Source organism: Misgurnus anguillicaudatus, chromosome 16, assembly GCF_027580225.2.
Source record: "Misgurnus anguillicaudatus chromosome 16, ASM2758022v2, whole genome shotgun sequence".
NCBI classification, from domain to species: domain Eukaryota; kingdom Metazoa; phylum Chordata; class Actinopteri; order Cypriniformes; family Cobitidae; genus Misgurnus; species Misgurnus anguillicaudatus.
In genome coordinates, this window is record NC_073352.2 from 36,189,043 (window position 1) to 36,207,183 (window position 18,141).

The 18,141-nt window shown below is 37.2% G+C and overlaps 1 protein-coding gene across 1 annotated transcript in view; it reads right to left on the reverse strand.

The window, feature by feature from the left end:
• Positions 1 to 12,641, reverse strand: part of ppid (peptidylprolyl isomerase D) — a 13,461-nt gene extending 820 nt beyond the window's left edge. The window contains exons 1-9 of the mRNA XM_073854582.1: positions 12,444 to 12,641; positions 10,660 to 10,800; positions 9,580 to 9,686; positions 8,921 to 9,109; positions 6,038 to 6,160; positions 5,792 to 5,898; positions 5,215 to 5,368; positions 4,849 to 4,935; positions 2,061 to 2,103 (exon numbers count right to left, since the gene is read on the reverse strand). Of these exons, the coding sequence (XP_073710683.1) occupies positions 2,061 to 2,103; positions 4,849 to 4,935; positions 5,215 to 5,368; positions 5,792 to 5,898; positions 6,038 to 6,160; positions 8,921 to 9,109; positions 9,580 to 9,686; positions 10,660 to 10,800; positions 12,444 to 12,528 (1,036 nt within the window). The 5' untranslated portion in view covers positions 12,529 to 12,641. The remainder of the gene's footprint in view (positions 1 to 2,060; positions 2,104 to 4,848; positions 4,936 to 5,214; positions 5,369 to 5,791; positions 5,899 to 6,037; positions 6,161 to 8,920; positions 9,110 to 9,579; positions 9,687 to 10,659; positions 10,801 to 12,443) is intronic.
• Positions 12,642 to 18,141: the final 5,500 nt, after the last annotated feature.

Consider the following 18,141-nt stretch of genomic DNA (forward strand, 5'->3'; position numbering starts at 1 on the left):
TATGTAAGAAATGTATATCAATTATTCACAAAATGGCCCTGATATGTTACTAGACATTAAGAAATCATTTTCATTTCAAACACTTTTTAAATGACAATATCCTGGCCAGACCACTGTTGTCAGTGATATAAGTAGAGTTGCAGCCCTCAACTGATCTTTATGTTGTCATGTTGTGTATTGGCCACCAGTTGTCTGATTGCAGTACCAGTTTTAGCCACAAGTTTTGTGATTGCAATACCAGTTTTGGCCACAATCCTACATACTGTTCCTTTAAGCTTTCACAATTGACTGAACTATTTTACACTCTTAAAAACAGAGGTGTTTCACGATGCCATAGATCAGGGGTGTCCAAAGTCGGTCCTGGAGGGCCTGTGTCCTGCAGAGTTTAGCTAAAACTTCCCTCACCACAGCTGCCTCAAAGTATCTAATCTGCCTAGTAATGCTGCGTTCCAGAGCCCATCCAAACCAGTGGGATGTAGGACTTATCCTACCTCCAACTAGGAAAAGTGTACTGAAATGCCTATCGAAGTGGAACCTCCTACCGGCGAACTCGGGGGAGTTCCACCTACCCTGACTTCAGAAAAATAAGTCGGAGGACAATGGCGGCGCCCATAGATCGAGTCGTCGTGAGAGGAAATCTTCAAGAAATAGACTATAAATTGTACTTCTCTGCTTGTAGGGTTGTTTTAGACACTGTAATTTTAACACAACTTGTTTTTTTATATTATGGCGTGAAATTATGTCGTTATATCTGTTATCATGAAACTACAGTAAAAATATACCAAGTTACTTAGCGACATGCAGCGCTTTTATATAATGGCTCCAGAACACTTTGTAAAGATGTTTAACTTGATGTTTTACTGTAGTGTGAACTGCACAGTTCGGACCGACGTTTAAAAGTTATGTAGTCTGTACGAGCCTTAAGAAGACCGGTCGGTCGTCCATGTTTTCTGTTTACATTCCACTTCAAATGCCTGGAACGCTTTGAAGTAGGAGCTAGGACACTTCAAGAAGGATAAGTCCCACTGGTTTGGATGGGCTCTGGAACGCAACATAAGACCTTGATTAGCTGGATCAGGTGTGTTTGATTAGAGACACAGGCTCTCCAGGAGCAGGATTGGACATCCCTGCCATAGATGAACCTTATTTGGTTTCTAATTGGGGTTAGAAGTTATGCTGTAGTACCTAACCTGTCACAAATCCAATGTGGTTGAACCTCTAGAGTCATAAGGTACAATACTGTAGGATATTCATTTACTCTGCTGTCTCTTCTGTAGTGTTTTGACACTTACGGTTTCTGCACTACTTTTGATAAAATAAGGTCATCATCTGCTGTTTTTAATTACAGTGGGGCTTTAACTGGAAAGAAACAATGAGCCACACACAAGCTCATGGTAAATAAGGCACATTTGCCTTTAGATAAAAATTTGAGATAAATGTTCAAATATAAATGCCAAGGCCTACAGATGTCTGCTCATTTCAAACTCTAGAAAAGGAAAGTTTTTAATGGTTGATTGTTTCTCGTGGTCCGGATCCAGACTGTGGTCCACCAGTCTTTTATTATTGCATTACTGTGAAGAACCTTTTAATTAAGAACTTTTTAAAGGGTGTATTGTCTGTAAAAAAACATATTTTTTCACTACAAATAAACCCTTACTCTTTTTGACACAGAAAGGTTCTTCAGATATTATAGGTTCTTTATGGAACCATACATCCTAAAACGGTTCATTATTAGCACCTTTATTTTTAAGAGTGTATAAGCAAACTTTTAATGAAAAGAGTAGAATAATCAAACATGATAATGAGACATAAAAGAAAACCAAACTGGATACAAGAGCAGCTGTTACTTCTTTTCCAACTTGTACATAAAAAGGAGGCAACATCCATTTTCAACAGCATTATCGTTTAGTGATTTGGTCTTGGTGACTTAGGAGTCCTCTTGACTACCCCTAACTTTTCACAGATTTAAGCACTAAAACACATTGTGAAATACCTTTTCTAAATCAGCAAGTTATGAGTTTTTAGCCTTAAGATTTTTGTGAATACAAGGCCAGATTTACCTTTGTCACCTGGTGCAATCTCCTGTGCTTTCTTCAAATCGATCTGAAGTGCAAAAAGAGAAAACACATTGTATCCACAGAGCTGCAAACTATTTAAAAACACTAGGTTGTGTTCAGATTAAAATGTGACTGTGGGAGTGGGCAGAAGACATTTGTGTATTTTTGTGTTCAGCGAGTTCAGTTTGTTCTGTAATTGGAGTGATCCTTGAATAACCCAATATGTTGTATATGCTGGAATTAGATGTCACATTTACAATTTGACCTTCAGAAATCCCTCTTTTTGTTTTTCCTAATTATTAGGCAGGATAAGATCTAAATGTAACTGTCAAGTTTAGTGTAAGACAACCAGAAAATATTAAAGTACAGTTGTGGACAAAATTATTAGCACCCTCAGTAAATTTGATCAAAAAAGCTGGAAAAAGAAATCTGCATTGTTAATCCTTTATTAAATTTATTTAATAAAAATCACCAAAAAAATGTAAATTGATAAAAAATATTTGAAAGTGGGGGCTGTCACATAATTATTGCCCCCTTCATTGAATCCTTTTTTGTTAACCTCCATTAGCAATGGCTCCGAGTCTTATATTATAACGTCTGATAAGGTCAGAGAATTGACAGCAACTGATCTTAGATTGTTCCTCCAAACAGAATCTCCTAACCCAAAGCAATCTTGCTGACAATAAACTCTTTTTGGTTTCATATGGCCACAGAGCTCAGTCCTGTTTAAAGTTCCAGTATGGTGAAAGTATGTTTGTTTTTGCATGAGAGCAGAGGATTTCTTTCTTAAACTGTCTCCCAAACAACTTGTGGTGATGGAGGTGCTATAATGTTTTCTGACCTTAAGATTTCTAAAGAATATATTTCAGAGATATTTTACTCCTAAAAAGGGCGTCAATAATTGTGTCCTGTGTGTATTAGAGAAAAACATTTATATAATAATGTAATTCCCTCTCCCCTCTTTCAGTAGTTTGACTTCAATGAGCTCGTTTACATGCACACAAATAATGCGATTATTTCCAATAATGCGAATAAGGACTTAATCGCAGTAAGATGTTTACATGACTGGAGCTAACCTCTTCACTCCGGTTTAAATGCAGTTTTATTTTCGGATTATTCACACATAGCCCAATGCAGAGCACAAATGATGAACTCACATACATGGTCCACTGTTTTAATTTACTTGCGTTAAATGACAAACACGTTGTTATGGATGTAACGTTATTTCATTATTGCCGTGATGAAGATAGAAATATGACAGTGCCTGTAAAGGGCGTTCATATTAAAACGATATAAAATATAGTTTTAAAATCGTTTTTATATTAAAGATAATAGTTCACACAACAACTATAATGATAGCGATTTTGGCACATGATGAACGATAAACCATTGACAGCCAATCAAATCTATTTCAACTTAAAGTGCACCCGCACTTAAATGCAGTAGAAAAGCTCATTCATTGCTGAGGTCTATAACATAAAATTACCTCAGGTATCCAGACCTGATGCAGTTGCTGTGAAATTCACTACTTAATGCTTTTTCTACCACACTGACTACGCCAAAAGGTAAGATATTATTACACAAACTTCTACATTCATTGTTTAGTTACGCGAAACGCAGCGAGTTGAGGACATCTGCTGGTTTCCCGCTGTGTAAATGCAAGAACAGCATATTTACATATTCAGTGAGATGTAAACAATTGCAAAAAGGGTTTTATTACAAGAAATAGCCAATATTAGGTAATGCCGCGCTCGTTGAGCGAATTAGCATGAAGTTATCATTATGGTGTGGTCACTAATATATTTATCGTTATAATTATCGTTATAATGTCCCTTAAAGATGTTATTTGAGCTGTTTTTGGATGAAGGCAGACTGCTGACAGCGAGTCGTGTTGGCAGCGTTTAAGTAAAACTTCATAATGTCAAGTTTAAAACGAATTTGTGGTTAAGGTGCACGTGCACTTCAGTTAGTGCGGTATAAATGCGATTAAACCCAGATAGCACAGGTACGTCTGCAAGATGTCTGGTAAAGATCTGGAGATCTGGAATACATCTGGTGTGTAAAAACGTCTTATTAAGGTCTTAGAGAGAGCTGCTTTACATACATTCTAAATCAAAAACGTCTTGCAGATGTCTTCAATATGTCTATATGACATCTTTTAGGAAACGTCTCAGAGACGTATTGCAGATGAGCAAACAATCTAAATAATACGTCTTGCAGATGTAAACGCAGACATCAAATAGACGTCTTCGAGATGTTTGTGTGCTATCAGGGAAGCGTTTACATGGACGCATACTGCGATTATAAACGGCGTACGCCACCTCTTTTAATGCGATTATACTTACTGCGATTATGAGCTTAATCGCATTATTTTTATTTAAATTATTGTGTTTATATGAGGTAAGGTATAATCGCAGTATTGTCAAAATCCCATTATAATCGCATTAAAAGGGTGCATGTAAACGTGGTCAATGAAACACTGTATTCTTATATAAAGCTCAAAAGTAGAAACAGAGATATATTTTTACAGCTTTCTTATTTACCAAGGGTGCAAATATTTCTTTCCACTTTAAAGGGAACTGCATGTGTGTTCCCTTTCCTCAATGAACGCAAGTTGCTACCACTTAGCCACAGGAATGAAACGGCATCATGATACTGTGGTGTATATTTTGGTTTTAAATACTTTGATTATTCAATTCCAACCAGAAAGATTGCAAGCTACGTTTGTATTTATTCAGACTGAGTGTGATGAAATATAGTTTGTGTATTTCTATATGTGTGATGTTGGTACCATGGCTTTATTAAATTCGTTCAGTCCCTGCCAGGCCTGAGCTCTTCTGAACAGCGCTTTAGTGTTTGTCTGGTTCAGCTGCAAGGCCTGAGAGGAGAACAATACAACAACACATTTTATTAAATTATTATTCTGCATAAAAGAAGTGCTAAAAATACAAGACCTTTGAACAAATGAGCCATTTGAATTCATTTTTACTCTTTCTATTATAGAAATCAGCGACACACGTTAGCGACTGTGCCATGGTTATTTCAAAAGTGCTGAATGTCTCAGAAATGCGAAACGTTGTTGCGAAACATCTTGAAGTTTGGTACAAGTCCAAGTGGACACTTGTGTCATCTCAAATGTCTTGAGGTGTCACGTTACCTCATCACAGCTTGCAATCGCTTCTTGCCAGAGCTTTAGTTTAAGTTTGCAAGCAGCAGTGTTGAGAATGCAGCTCAGGGCTGTTGGCTCCAGTTTCTTTTGGACACTATCATCATTTTCATCGTCTATAATGTTGCCATGGTGTTCTAAGTACCTGCGGACCAAAAGAAAAAACTTTAGTGACACTGCTAGATTCAATAAATGTGCAAAATTGTCTCTGCATCGGGAAATGGATGTGTTTGCATTTAATTACATAGTCAGACAAAAAGCAAGAAATCTTCGCTATAATTGTTGAAATGAACTCAAAAGCTGTTTGTTCAATGTCAGCAGTGTGGTGTAGTAGTAAATTAATAACGTAATCCAAAGTCGGTCCTGGAGGGCCTGTGTCCTGCAGAGTTTAGCTAAAACTTCCCTCAACACACCTGCCTCAAAGTATCTAGTCTGCCTAGTTAGTAAGACCTTGATTAGCTGGATCAGGTGTGCTTGATTAGGAATGGAATAAAACTCTGCAGAGACACCGGCCCTCCAGGAGCAGAAGTGGACACCCCTGACGTAATCTAATGACAGAAGTGTTCACCTGAGAGCTTTTGAATACTTTCTAATGGCAGACTGCCACTCCTGAGCTTTAAAGAAGTTATTTCCAATATTCTTGATATCCTCTGCCACAGGCAAGACTTTATCCGTCTAGAAAGAGAAAAACAAAAAACATTAATTTCTTTTCAGGCATGGCTGTATTCTGCCTAGCTGCTGTATCAGTCTGTCGCTAGTTGCATATAGTGGTATGTGCAGGATGATATAAGAAAAGATGCAGAGATATAGTCACATCTTTAAAGTCCACATCTGAATCCTCGGGGAAATCTGGATATAAGTCTCCCGAGCCATCGTTCGGAGCGATCCCCCACTCATCTCCTGCTTTGTGTTCTCCACATTCAGCAATTATGCAGGGCTAAGGGACCCAAAGAAATGACCGTTACAATCGATTTAAAGCTTTTTGGCCACACACGGCAGATATAAAAATTTCCTTTTTTCCTTTTCAGAGAGAGAGAGAGTTAAAGGCCCATACTGTATCTCCTCCTTCAAAAACATGAATTCATCATATTCAGTGAGTTCACATGATGAGAACAGGTGATAGATTTAATCTTATTATGGTTTATTCTTGACTAGTGTAACCAAATGCATGTGAAAGTAAGATCTCAGACACACTTGTCCATCTATTTCGCCTAAAGCTCACATAACACAGAACGTTTTTGCCAATCTAATGTTAATCTTTGTTACTTATAGAGTAGGGTTTCATCCTTCATATGTCCAAAGAGTCTTTTGTGTTGTCAGCTAAATTAAAAGACAGAACGCCGGAAAAAACTCAAACACTTGAAGGCGAACGGTGGGCGGAGCTGAAGAGTTCCAAATACTCACAGACTTTGGATACAAATCTATCAGCTGTGACATCGATGGAAATCAAACTTAAGTAAAAACTTTTTTATTAAATAACTATGGTTTACAGTCAGATATAGCCTTACACGTTACATATATTAATTAATCCTTGTTTGTTTATCCGCTATTTTAATAAAAAATATGACGTAAATCTTGATGTGTGTTTTCTGCATTAGCAATCTTCTCCAAAATGCAGCCAGGGAACAACAAACATAAACCAATTCGCAATTACGTTGCTGTCTGGAAAAAACGAATTGCATCCACCGTTGTCTTAAGACATCATGTAAAGCTAAATACGTTTTTTTCTCCTTACATCCAAAAACACACTTCTTTTGTCGATCCATCTTCGAACAGATTTGTGTTCGAGTTGTTGCGTGCTGTGCAGTGATACCGGTGACTTCTACTTGACGAAGCAATGCTAATGCGTGTTCTCGCTCTCACTTGCCGTGCAGGGCAGGCGTGTTTTGTGGGCGTAAAGCCCCATAAAAGGATTAGGGGGTCAATCAGTCATAATGGATACCCCTGTTAAAAAAAACCCTTTCTGAAACTTGTAGGAAAAAGGAGGCGTGAGTTTGGCCCAGAAATACTCCATCACAAGCTCAACTGATTTTTTGACCTTGTTCACACTATGAGTCCATATCTGATTTTGGTGCATATCCGATCTGACAGATTCACTGTCCACACTGTGTATCACAACTGTTCAGATCCGATCTGTGCGTCCTGTAGTGTTCTGCTGTTTTCCTGTTTCTATGGCAATGACGTCACGCTGGCATGACAACCTGCCTCGGCATCTGATGTGATTACGTTTAACATAACGCGGCAGCTCGACTTAACCTAAAAGCTACAAAAATGCAATCAGAGCGGTCAGACTGAATTGGATTTCCAGAAATACAATTTGAAAAGGATTTCAAGCCACCTCTGGATGTAGCCTGAAATGGCTTAGAAAAAAAAATTCATGTGGTTTTTGACCATTGACACGTGATTGGATTCCAATCAGATATGCACCAAAATCGGATTTGGACCGACAGTGTGAACATGGTCCTTGACACTTTGCTTATGTTTAGCATGTTCATCCTTTGAATAATAAATTTAAACATCTGCCATCTAGAAGAGTTGAATTTCCATATTGTAGAATTAGGCGGTATAGAAACAGCGTTGTGCCAGCTGTTATCACTCAGTTGAATAAGAATGTGTCTTAGGAACACATTTTATTTTTAGTGATGCTGAGAACCTTAAAGGGAATTTTTATCATATATGTTGTATAAATGTTTTGTCTGTAAAATGTGGAGACTTGTGAACTCTTAACACTGCATACTTAGTCTACCTATGGCTACAAATATAGTGAACCTGAACAACTTTTAAACTGTGTTAATACGTCAGAATGCATGAAATAGCATTAAACCCCCCCCCCCCCTTTAAAGGGATAGTTCGGCCAAAAACGATATTAAACCCATGATTTACTCACCCCCAAGCTGTCCGAGTTGCATATGTCCATCGTTTTTCAGACAAACACATTTTCTGATATTATAGAAAATATTTTAGAAATTTCTGTTTATTAAATGTAATGTTACGGTGTCCAGAAATAGTCCACGACATTCAAGTCCAAAAAAAGTGCGTCCATCCTTCACAAATTAAATCCAAACGGCTCCAGGATGATAAACAAAGGTCTTCTGAGGGTAATCCGTGCGGTGTTGTTGTAGAAATATCCATATTTAAAATGTTATTAACTTTATTAACTAGCTTCCGGTAGCGCCGCCATCTTAGACTCAGGAGAGAGTGTGTACGTAGTGTACGCACTTTTCTTAGTGACGTATGACAAATCGGAGGGCGGGGGGACAGAGCAGCAGCAGAGAAACCGCTGTCTATGCTGCGTAAGCGCTCATCCTGAATGCATATGACTCTAAAATGGCGGCGCTACCGGAAGCTAGTTAATAAAGTTAATAACATTTTAAATATGGATACTTCTACAACAACACCGCACGGATTACCCTCAGAAGACCTTTGTTTATCATCCTGGAGCCGTTTGGATTTAATTTGTGAAGGATGGACGCACTTTTTTGGACTTGAAGGTCGTGGACTATTGCTGGACCCCCAAACATTAAATTTAATAAAAAGAAAGATCTAAAATATTTTCTAAAATATCCGAAAATGTGTTTGTCTGAAAAACGATGGACATATGCAACTCGGACAGCTTGGGGGTGAGTAAATCATGGGTTTAATATCGTTTTTGGCCGAACTATCCCTTTAAGGATGTTTGTATGCATTAAATGCTTACCTTCACAGGATTATCATCTTTAGTTTCTATGGCCTCCAGCATCTTCACCACCCCCATTCCCTTTAGCACTTGGCCAAAGACCACGTGCTTCCCATCCAGGTGTGGCGTTGGAACGGTGGTTATAAAGAACTGCGAGCCATTTGTGTTTGGGCCGGCGTTGGCCATGCTGAGAAGCCCCTCTTTGTCATGCTGGTGGGTGAAATAATAGAAGATGGCCAGCAATTCATTTACCAAGAAAAACAGAAAGTTTATCCACATCTCATTTGTGCCTTACAGCAGAAAATGGAATTTTTCATTTTTATACAAAAAGTCAAACAGGACAAAGTTTTTATTTATGTGTAACTTAGTGCTTTGTAACGTGGAGCTTTATTCGATGCACTGACGTCCACTGAAACAGGGTGCAGACATACACGGCCTAGAATCTGATGAGAAGCTGAAGCGTTGAATTATGTCAAAAAAATCATTGATCTGTATTGGCAGAAGTGAGGGACTTTATGTTTTGAATATAATATCTTCTAAATGCCAATTCTGTCAATGTGTTGGAGCACAATAGTTAGGGTAGATATTCCCTGAACCTAACTTATTCATACAAAATCCTTTAATTTTAATTTAATAGTTTTTTATTATTATTAGGAAATTAAAATCAGGCAGATGTTTACCTTATAGTAAAAGTTTTCATCCTCAAATTTATCTCCATATATGCTCTCTCCTCCAGTTCCATTCTGATTAGAAAAATCTCCACCCTGGATCATAAATTTCTTGATGACTGAGGGATACAATATAGAAAACAAAATCATTTAAAGGTCACGTCCTTCCTGATCCTATTTTTCAAACTTTAGTTAGTGTGTAATGTTAAAGCATAAATAACAGTTCCTGTAAAATGATAAAGGTCAAAGTTCACTGCCAGGCAATATCTTTTCTTCAACAGAATTCCTCTTTCAATGCCTACAGCGAACGGCCGGTTTGGACTACAACCCTCTATTTCCTGCTTTAATGACGTCAGTACCACAGGAATACGTCAGTAGCCAGCTAAGCTAACGGCAAGCTAAGCTGATATCGAATCACAACACACTAAACAAACTACACAATCAGAAGTCGTTACGTATTTCTGAAGGAGGGACTTCATAGAACAAGGAAGACATCAGCCCGTTTTTAGGACAGTGAAAACAGCACTAGACAGACAAGTACATTGTGTGAAAAAAACTGTGTTTTTTTAGACGGGAAACATGAACACGTTGTATTGCGCACTATAAACAAAATCAAAGCTTAAAAAACAGAAAGAACGGGACCTTTAAAGCTACAGCCACATTTGAGAGTGACATGATTGTCAAGTATAGTAGTGAACACACACACAACCCAAGCAGTGGGACTAAACATGTCAATTTCACTTTTTAAAATAATCATTTTTGAGATTATTAGGATAGATTTTACTTTGTATGCCAGGCACCACCCTTTACATGTTCAAGTAGTTTAAACTCTTAAATGTATTTTCAGTGTTTTTAATATGACCCTCAGACAGACTGATGTGATGATCTACAAATCTAATGCTGGATCCCAAACCGCCTACTTCCATACTATATAGTACGTAAAAAGCGCTACCTTACGTACTATATAGTATGGAAGTAGGCGGTTTGGGATCCAGCATATGACTTCTTGATATTTTGAGATTTTCTATAATTAATCATGGCCAGCCTGTACGTTAGATTGTAAGTCTTGAAACAGAAGTTGATGTTACTCACTGCGGTGAAATGGACAGCCCTTGTAATGCAGGGGTTTGCCTGTGCTGGTGCCAATCCCCTTTTCACCAGTACACAGAACCCGAAAATTCTCTGCCGTTTTAGGGACCACATCAGCAAAGAGCTCGAACACTATACGGCCAACTGAAAGAAAATGAGCAATAAACAAACTTGTGAGAGCAAATGATGAATTGATTTAAGTGTGTATGGTTTTTCCGTGTAATGCCATATAATTTAAGCTTCAGTGAATGCTTGTGAACATGCAGTTTATGTTCTTTATGTATTTGACAGATTCTTTTATCAAAAGCTACACATAAGATAAAATGACAAGCTGTCACATTTTTTCATAGGCGTAAGTCAGGCTAAGCAGAGCTACACACCGTCTACGGCATAGCTACGGCTACCAACTTCACTTCAGAGTTAACTACTTCAACTTTAATTATTATTTACAAAATGGCAAAAAAAGCTCTGTGACATGAGGATCCAAACTTATGAGCTATTTCTTTAATCATCTATTCAAATCCTCGTAGTTTAAACAAGGGTTCCTCCGATCGATCGGCTGCAGATCGATATTGGTCGATCATCGCATTAAATTACTTGATTGGTACTCGCTAAATTTGGGACCATTGTTACACAGCATGAGCATTTTTACAACCAGTTGCTCATGTGCGACCTGACCTCATATTAGTTACCTATATTCACCATCCCCTCGGTGGATGTACCACCACAAATAAACTGTGGGAAACACTGTAGTGCACTATGTAGGGGATATGATTTAGATTCAGTGTAAATATGCTTTCTATTTGCGTGAATAAAGTCAGATATCACGTCAGTCAGTACGTTTACATGGACAATCCTAATTCGATACTAACTTGATTAAAACGATACTAATATTAAAAAACTACCATGTAAACAGAGGTATTTGGTTAGCATAATCTGTCTAGTCATAATTATGTAATGAATTAAAACAAATACTACAGGTTTAGTGTTGTAACTCTACAGGACCAGGAATAACCACCCTGCACTCATTTTTGTTGTTGTTGTTGTCAGGAATTTAATTTATGCCGTTTTATAAAAGAAGGCAGAGTAGGGAGTGTTGTGACAGGTAGGACTCCAAATGTAAGATTTTACCACCAGTATTACTATTTAATCATAGATGTGTGATATTGTCCCAAGAAATCTAAGAATATCAATGTTTCCTTTCACTGGCTTTCAGTTTTTTTCCTGTTAAAATAAGATATTAATTGTAAAAACTGACTTTATTATATTACCATGATCCTGATATAATGAATTTAATGAAAACACGAATTATTTAATTATAAATATCGTATTATGTTGTTTATTGCTTAATGATTTTTTTTTTTTGACGTATAGCATTACAAATAATTAACTACATCTGAAGCTTTCAATAAATTAAAAACGAAACATCTCAAACTAAATATGGTACAAACTGACAAATGAAAGAAAAATATTTAATTATGTCTGTGCAGAAATTTGTGCTGTTTCTGGTATTATCATTTCAGAACTAAGTTAACTATACCTTACTTAGCCAAATGTATGGTCAACATAACGAAACGCGATATCGAGTAAATAAAAATAAACTGCAAAAGCAACAACATTAAAATAAATGTTAAAATGAAAGCACCTAAAATACTTTTGTACATCTTTAAATAAAGTTCAGTAGATTTGTTAATGTGTGTCTTGTACAGGCGATAGCAGCACACGGTGCACCAGCATGCAGCCATGCGCCTTTATTTGTAGGCTAATGAAAATTAAAAGATCCGCACCTCTTTCTCCACCGATATCTACATCAAAAAAAACCCGAGGGTTGTCGGGGTTTCCAGGCTTGTCCACGGGTGCTGGGTTTGTCATTTTCTTTGATTATAACTGTAAGAAGGTTCGCTATGCTAGACGGGTAGCTGGAATATTCTTCACGCGTGCTCAACAACATGTAGCGTTGGGCAGTCCGATCGGAGGATGACAACAAAGTACAGCGAGGGCTGTGCTTTCGATTCGCTCTCGCGATACATTGATGTCATACACCGACCAGTCTGCGCAGCGCTGAATGGAATTGAACACGCCTTTTGGAGGCACAGTAAACTTGTAAATGGTTTGTAATTTAGTATGTAGCGCCCTCTGGTGTGCGGGAAAATGCTAGGTTGGTGACAGAAGAGAGCATGTATGTATCGCTGCAGCCCGGAGACTGCAAGTGGGAGGAGCTTACGCCGCAAGTGGGAGGAGCTAACGCCGCAAGTGGGAGGGATTTCAGAAATGTGCAAGTAGGAGGAGTTTACGCCGCAAATGGGACGGCGGTGAATGAGAATGACAGGAAGTAGCGACAGTAATGAAAATAAACGATCAAATATCACGTTCCTCATCATGGTCTGATTTCTTACAGCTTTGTTATTATTGTGTGTGTCCAATACCACTCACTGTCAATGATAAGGTCACGTTTTACACCTTTTTTACACTTAAAGTGATGGCGTTTTAAATTCATCAGGCTGTAGGCCTTATTCAAACACATTTCTGAAGCTCCATATATCAATATTAAGTAAATGAACATATGAAAATGTGATGCAACTGGACTTAGTGAAGTGAATGTGTAAATACATGAAAAACATGTGGCTAATGTAAAATAAAGTTACCATCCATATTTACTGCATTTTTTTTAAAAATAGCAGACTAATGTTTTTCTGAACGTGTTACACTAAACACTTAAAATTTAGTCTTTTATTATTAAATTTATTATTTTATTAAAATGTATTATTTTAATATGATTTCATTATTATATATTATGTATCTGTATTATTATTCTTTATATTCATAATCAGTTGTGTTATCTTATGGAGTGTTAAATGCCTGTGTTTGAATGCATGAGACTATAGATAGTATGGATCACATGTCAGGGGATTGAAAGAGGGTAATACGTTCTGATAATGACATGTCAGATGTGTACAGTTTGCAAAGCACCACAGAAGTATACACTAAGAATAGTATCTTAATATAGGAGTGGACTGTGCCATGTGTTAGCATGACATATATGTTCTATATTTGAGATGCTTAAGCAACATGTTTTTCTACCTAACAAGGAAGTCTTTCTGTGATGTATAAAAGCTCAAACCTTACTGTACCACCCCAGAGAAACTGAGGGATGACGGGGTGAAAGGAAGGAGAATCAAAGAAATGTATAGGCTGTCATAAATAGAACATCTTTACTGGTTTCTCTCCTGACATATATATATATATTAAAGATTTTTTCTTGGCAAGACAATTGGTGTCCGGACCCGCGAATCAAATAATAAAGGGGAAAAGGCTTAATTCCAAGTCTACATACACATATATTACATTTAAATTATTTTTTCAATGAATAAAATCATGTACAAGTCACTCAGAATTGTTTGCAAAAGTGTTTGTTTTATTTTATTATTTTTAGTCTTTGTAAGGAAACTATATCAGCTCACTAGAACTGATCTGCATGCAGTCAAATCTGCAAAATCCAGGATGGAAGGTTTTTGAATAAATGCCCTGGAGTTCATCTCGCTTTCCCTTCCCAGCATAACCTGATGGATACACAAGAAGCACAATATGAACTAGGGTTTATAGTTGACAGTGAACATTTACAAACATTAGGAATAATTTCTCATTTATGTAGGTCCATGCCATGCAAGTGAATGGTGTCCAGAACTTTTAAACTCCAAGGGATGATATAAGTAAATTAGATTTTTAGTTTTCCTTTAGACTAACAACTAGTTTTTTCATCACCAATTTACACAAAAAGTACCAGGTGTGCAGCAAACACGTGGAGAATGAGTACATCTTCCAGAAGAGCTGTTTGTAGTGAGATGACTTTTTTCCAGCATGTAACACCTGAGGTGAAAAAAATTCACATAACATTTAACATTATCAATGATGTTCTTGTTATGCATTTTATTTTTTAATGTCAATATTTACTTTCTAGCCATAAGAAGTGTGCCTGATTCTTGAACTTGTCATCCCCAACTATGTCCCTGAACCTTGAGCAAGCCAATGACAGGGTCATGTAGGCAGCATCTTCTTCTTGAAGAACAACTTCAAGCAGTATGTTCTTCAGCAACGCTCCTGATAACTGAAAAGTTAGCACAGGCCGTTAAATTTTTTTTAAAAAGCACATTATATAACATTCCACTACCTTGAAGATGAAGCATGATGGACGGTCATCATCTTTTAACAGTTTATCCTTAAAGAAAAATATAAGTGGATTAAAATTGTTCTATGATACACATTTTAAATCATCATTGCAATTGATTATGCAAAACAGAGGGCACAACTGGGGTTTGGTCTGCTGAAATGAATTATAGTTACATAATTTGAAACCCAGCAAAGTATATGTATTTTGTTTTATAGCAAAGTTCTTACTTTCATATGCAAGTTCAGTTTTTTTCTTCCCCTAGGTTTCAGGGAGTGCAGAGCATTCTTCTTCTTCTTCTGAAAGAGAATTAGAATAAAAACGTGATAAAATTATCCATTAATTTTTTATTTGACAAAAATATCAGCAAAATATAAAAAGCTGACAATACCAGCTACAACAGCTCATTTTCTCTTTCTCCCATGTCTTCCACAATTTGATTGTCATGCAACAAAAACAAATAAAGTAAGAAATAGAACAAGTTCAATATCAAAATTAATTAAATGCAAGGATGCATTACATTGATTACAAATTACAGTAAAGACTTTTGTAAATATAGAAACAATCCAATTAATGGTCCAATTTTAAATTATTCACCAATGAATACAACAACATTTCAAAATCTTGCCAACCCCTAATAGTATTAAGAAAAGCTATTAAAGGAGTTTGATAGAGCAAGTAGTGTTTACACCTGCTGATTTTTATCATCACTGAAACACTCTTTTCACTCAAAGTGTCTGCAGAATATCTTTTTACTGAAATAGTGTTATGAGCGAGTCACTAAATCATTCCGTTCCATGTCTTCCCAAAACAGTTTACAGACTGAACAAGATTTTTTTCACTTCTTTAAGAGTTTCTTAAAACACCACGTTAAAAGTACAGCTAATTTTTTCACACTTACTTAATTTTCAAGCAAGATGGCACACCACCATTTTCTATGTTCTTCATGTTTAGCTGTGTACATAAAGTAATGAATTAGTACAATTTTCAATTATATTAAAATGCATATAGCTACAAAAATAAATACTTACTTCAGTGAAGTCAAACTTCTGTCCCAGAATAACATACAGTGCATACTATAATACGGTATGGAAAGACACACCAAAAAAAGTTAAATGGTAACAGCAATTGATTACACCTCGATGTTCCTCATTTACAGTACGTACTTGCCATCAAGACAAACACTCCAGTTATTTGACAGCCTTTGTCCTGCATTGTCCTAGTAATGAAATCAGACACACCATTATTAATTGATGTTATAAACACACAACAACTTGTAAATTAAGAACTTTATACATTACAGCAGAAGCTGTGATCATAGTCATGTGGAACATCAAAAAATATCTTTTACTGATAAGTGAACCTAAAACACAATAACATGCGTTTCACAATTATTTCACTGATGGTTATGAGTAATACATTTTATAAAATAATTATGATATTAAAACAAATGTTTCAATTACATTACATTACATAACATTATGGATTACGCAGAAAAAAAGCATAACTACAATGAAAACTTTTAAAAATTAAAAGTTTTAAAAGAATTGCATGCATTGTACAATTAAATTAGGAGTTGTAACGTTATTGTAATATCAAATCCATTTATAAAACGTTTAAGACATTTACAATTTGAAAATCAATGCAGACCTAAAACGTACAAAAACTACACAACCACAATACCTTATTATTATGGTCTTCAGAATCCATAATCTGGAGAGCAAATTGTAGAAATGGAATGCAGAAAAGATTTTGTCATCCACGTTACAGATTTTGTAATTTGTGTGCTAATAAAAAACTACAGAAATGTATCTGGATACACTTTACCCTTATCTTTTTTAATACATCAAGACTAAAAACAGCGTACAAACGCCATTATAAAATGGTCTTCTTCAGAACTTATAATGCTTTTTTACAAAACTAAAAACTGTAAAGCAAGCTTACACCTTCATTTCAACAATACGCTAACATGTGAAAGCGGGTTTCTTCTTTGTTTTCTGATCGATCGCAACAAAACTTACACATTAGCGCCACCAACTGTGGAGCATAAACCAATAGCTGCTACAGGTGATATAAATAAACCAATCAAAATCCTCTGGAAGTTTGTACAGCCCACTTGCGGGTAAAGCTCCACCCACTTGCTGCTAACCCTCCCATTAGCAGCTGGCTCCGACCTCCGTTTATACCCATCTCGAAGAGAGTGGAGAAAACCAGAAAAGTAATGACGTAGAAAAGCTCGTTTGTGTCCGTGTATATTTTTGGACTTATTTTCTTGAACCCAAAATGACATGTTATTATTGTGCAATGTTCCAGGGGTGTATTCCAGAAAGGGTTAGGGTTAACTTACCCAAAACTTGCGTTCTTAGGCTAGGCCTACCCAGCAAACACAGAACGTTCCACTAGCGTTAGTTTTTAGTTATTAGTAATTTGGAAACCAAATTAAAAGTTATAGGGGCGGTTTCCCCGGACAGGGATTATCTTAAGCCAGGACTAGGCCTTGGTTTAATTAGGAAATATAACTAGTTTTAACAAACATGCAGGGCCGCATTAACCATAGGGCTAGGCGGGGCTAAAGCCCCGGGGCCCGAACAAGTAGGGGGCCCGTGATTGGCTGTGAAGCAGATTGACTGCTACTAGACATCTGATTGCCAAAGCCTTACCACGCCCCCTACAAATTAGGTTTTCGCCGCCAGCCGCAGCACGCGCTTTTGAAGAAGCGCTGAGAGCGGAGAAGCGCCCGACGTCATTCGCGTCGGGCGCATTGTCCAATCGAATGAGGGGAGAGGCAAGCCTTACGTTGTGGTAAGGGAACTTATTAACTTATTATGATGATACCGCCCCTTCATCTGCGCTATCCAACCATGATGCTTCCTCGAGTGCGATAGACAGAGAGAAAGAATGACTGACAGCACGACGCGTTTGTCAAACACAAACAGGAGCCTACAATCTTATAACTTGTAGTTTTAATAATCTTTCTAAAGATTGAATTAACGTTCTAAAGGATTAACGTTACCTTAGTGCAACAAAGAGAGAGCGAGTGAGCGAACGAACGAGAGAGAGAGAGCAACGCGACGGTTCGCTTTCAAGTAAGTTATGTTGTTTAATATGTTTCTCTGAAGTTTATATGAATGAACACGAGGATTAAAGCCTAGTTTATGGTCGCCGCGTCCGCAAGAGCGCGTTGGTGCGCGCGGCAAAAATGACGTCAACGCGGAGTGGGCGGTCGCGCGCGTTGGGTGCGCGAGGCCCCATTTCGCGTGGCGCTGTGCACGGCATTTTTTGTAACTTTCCGCGCGGCTCCGCATCCGAAAATGACCGAA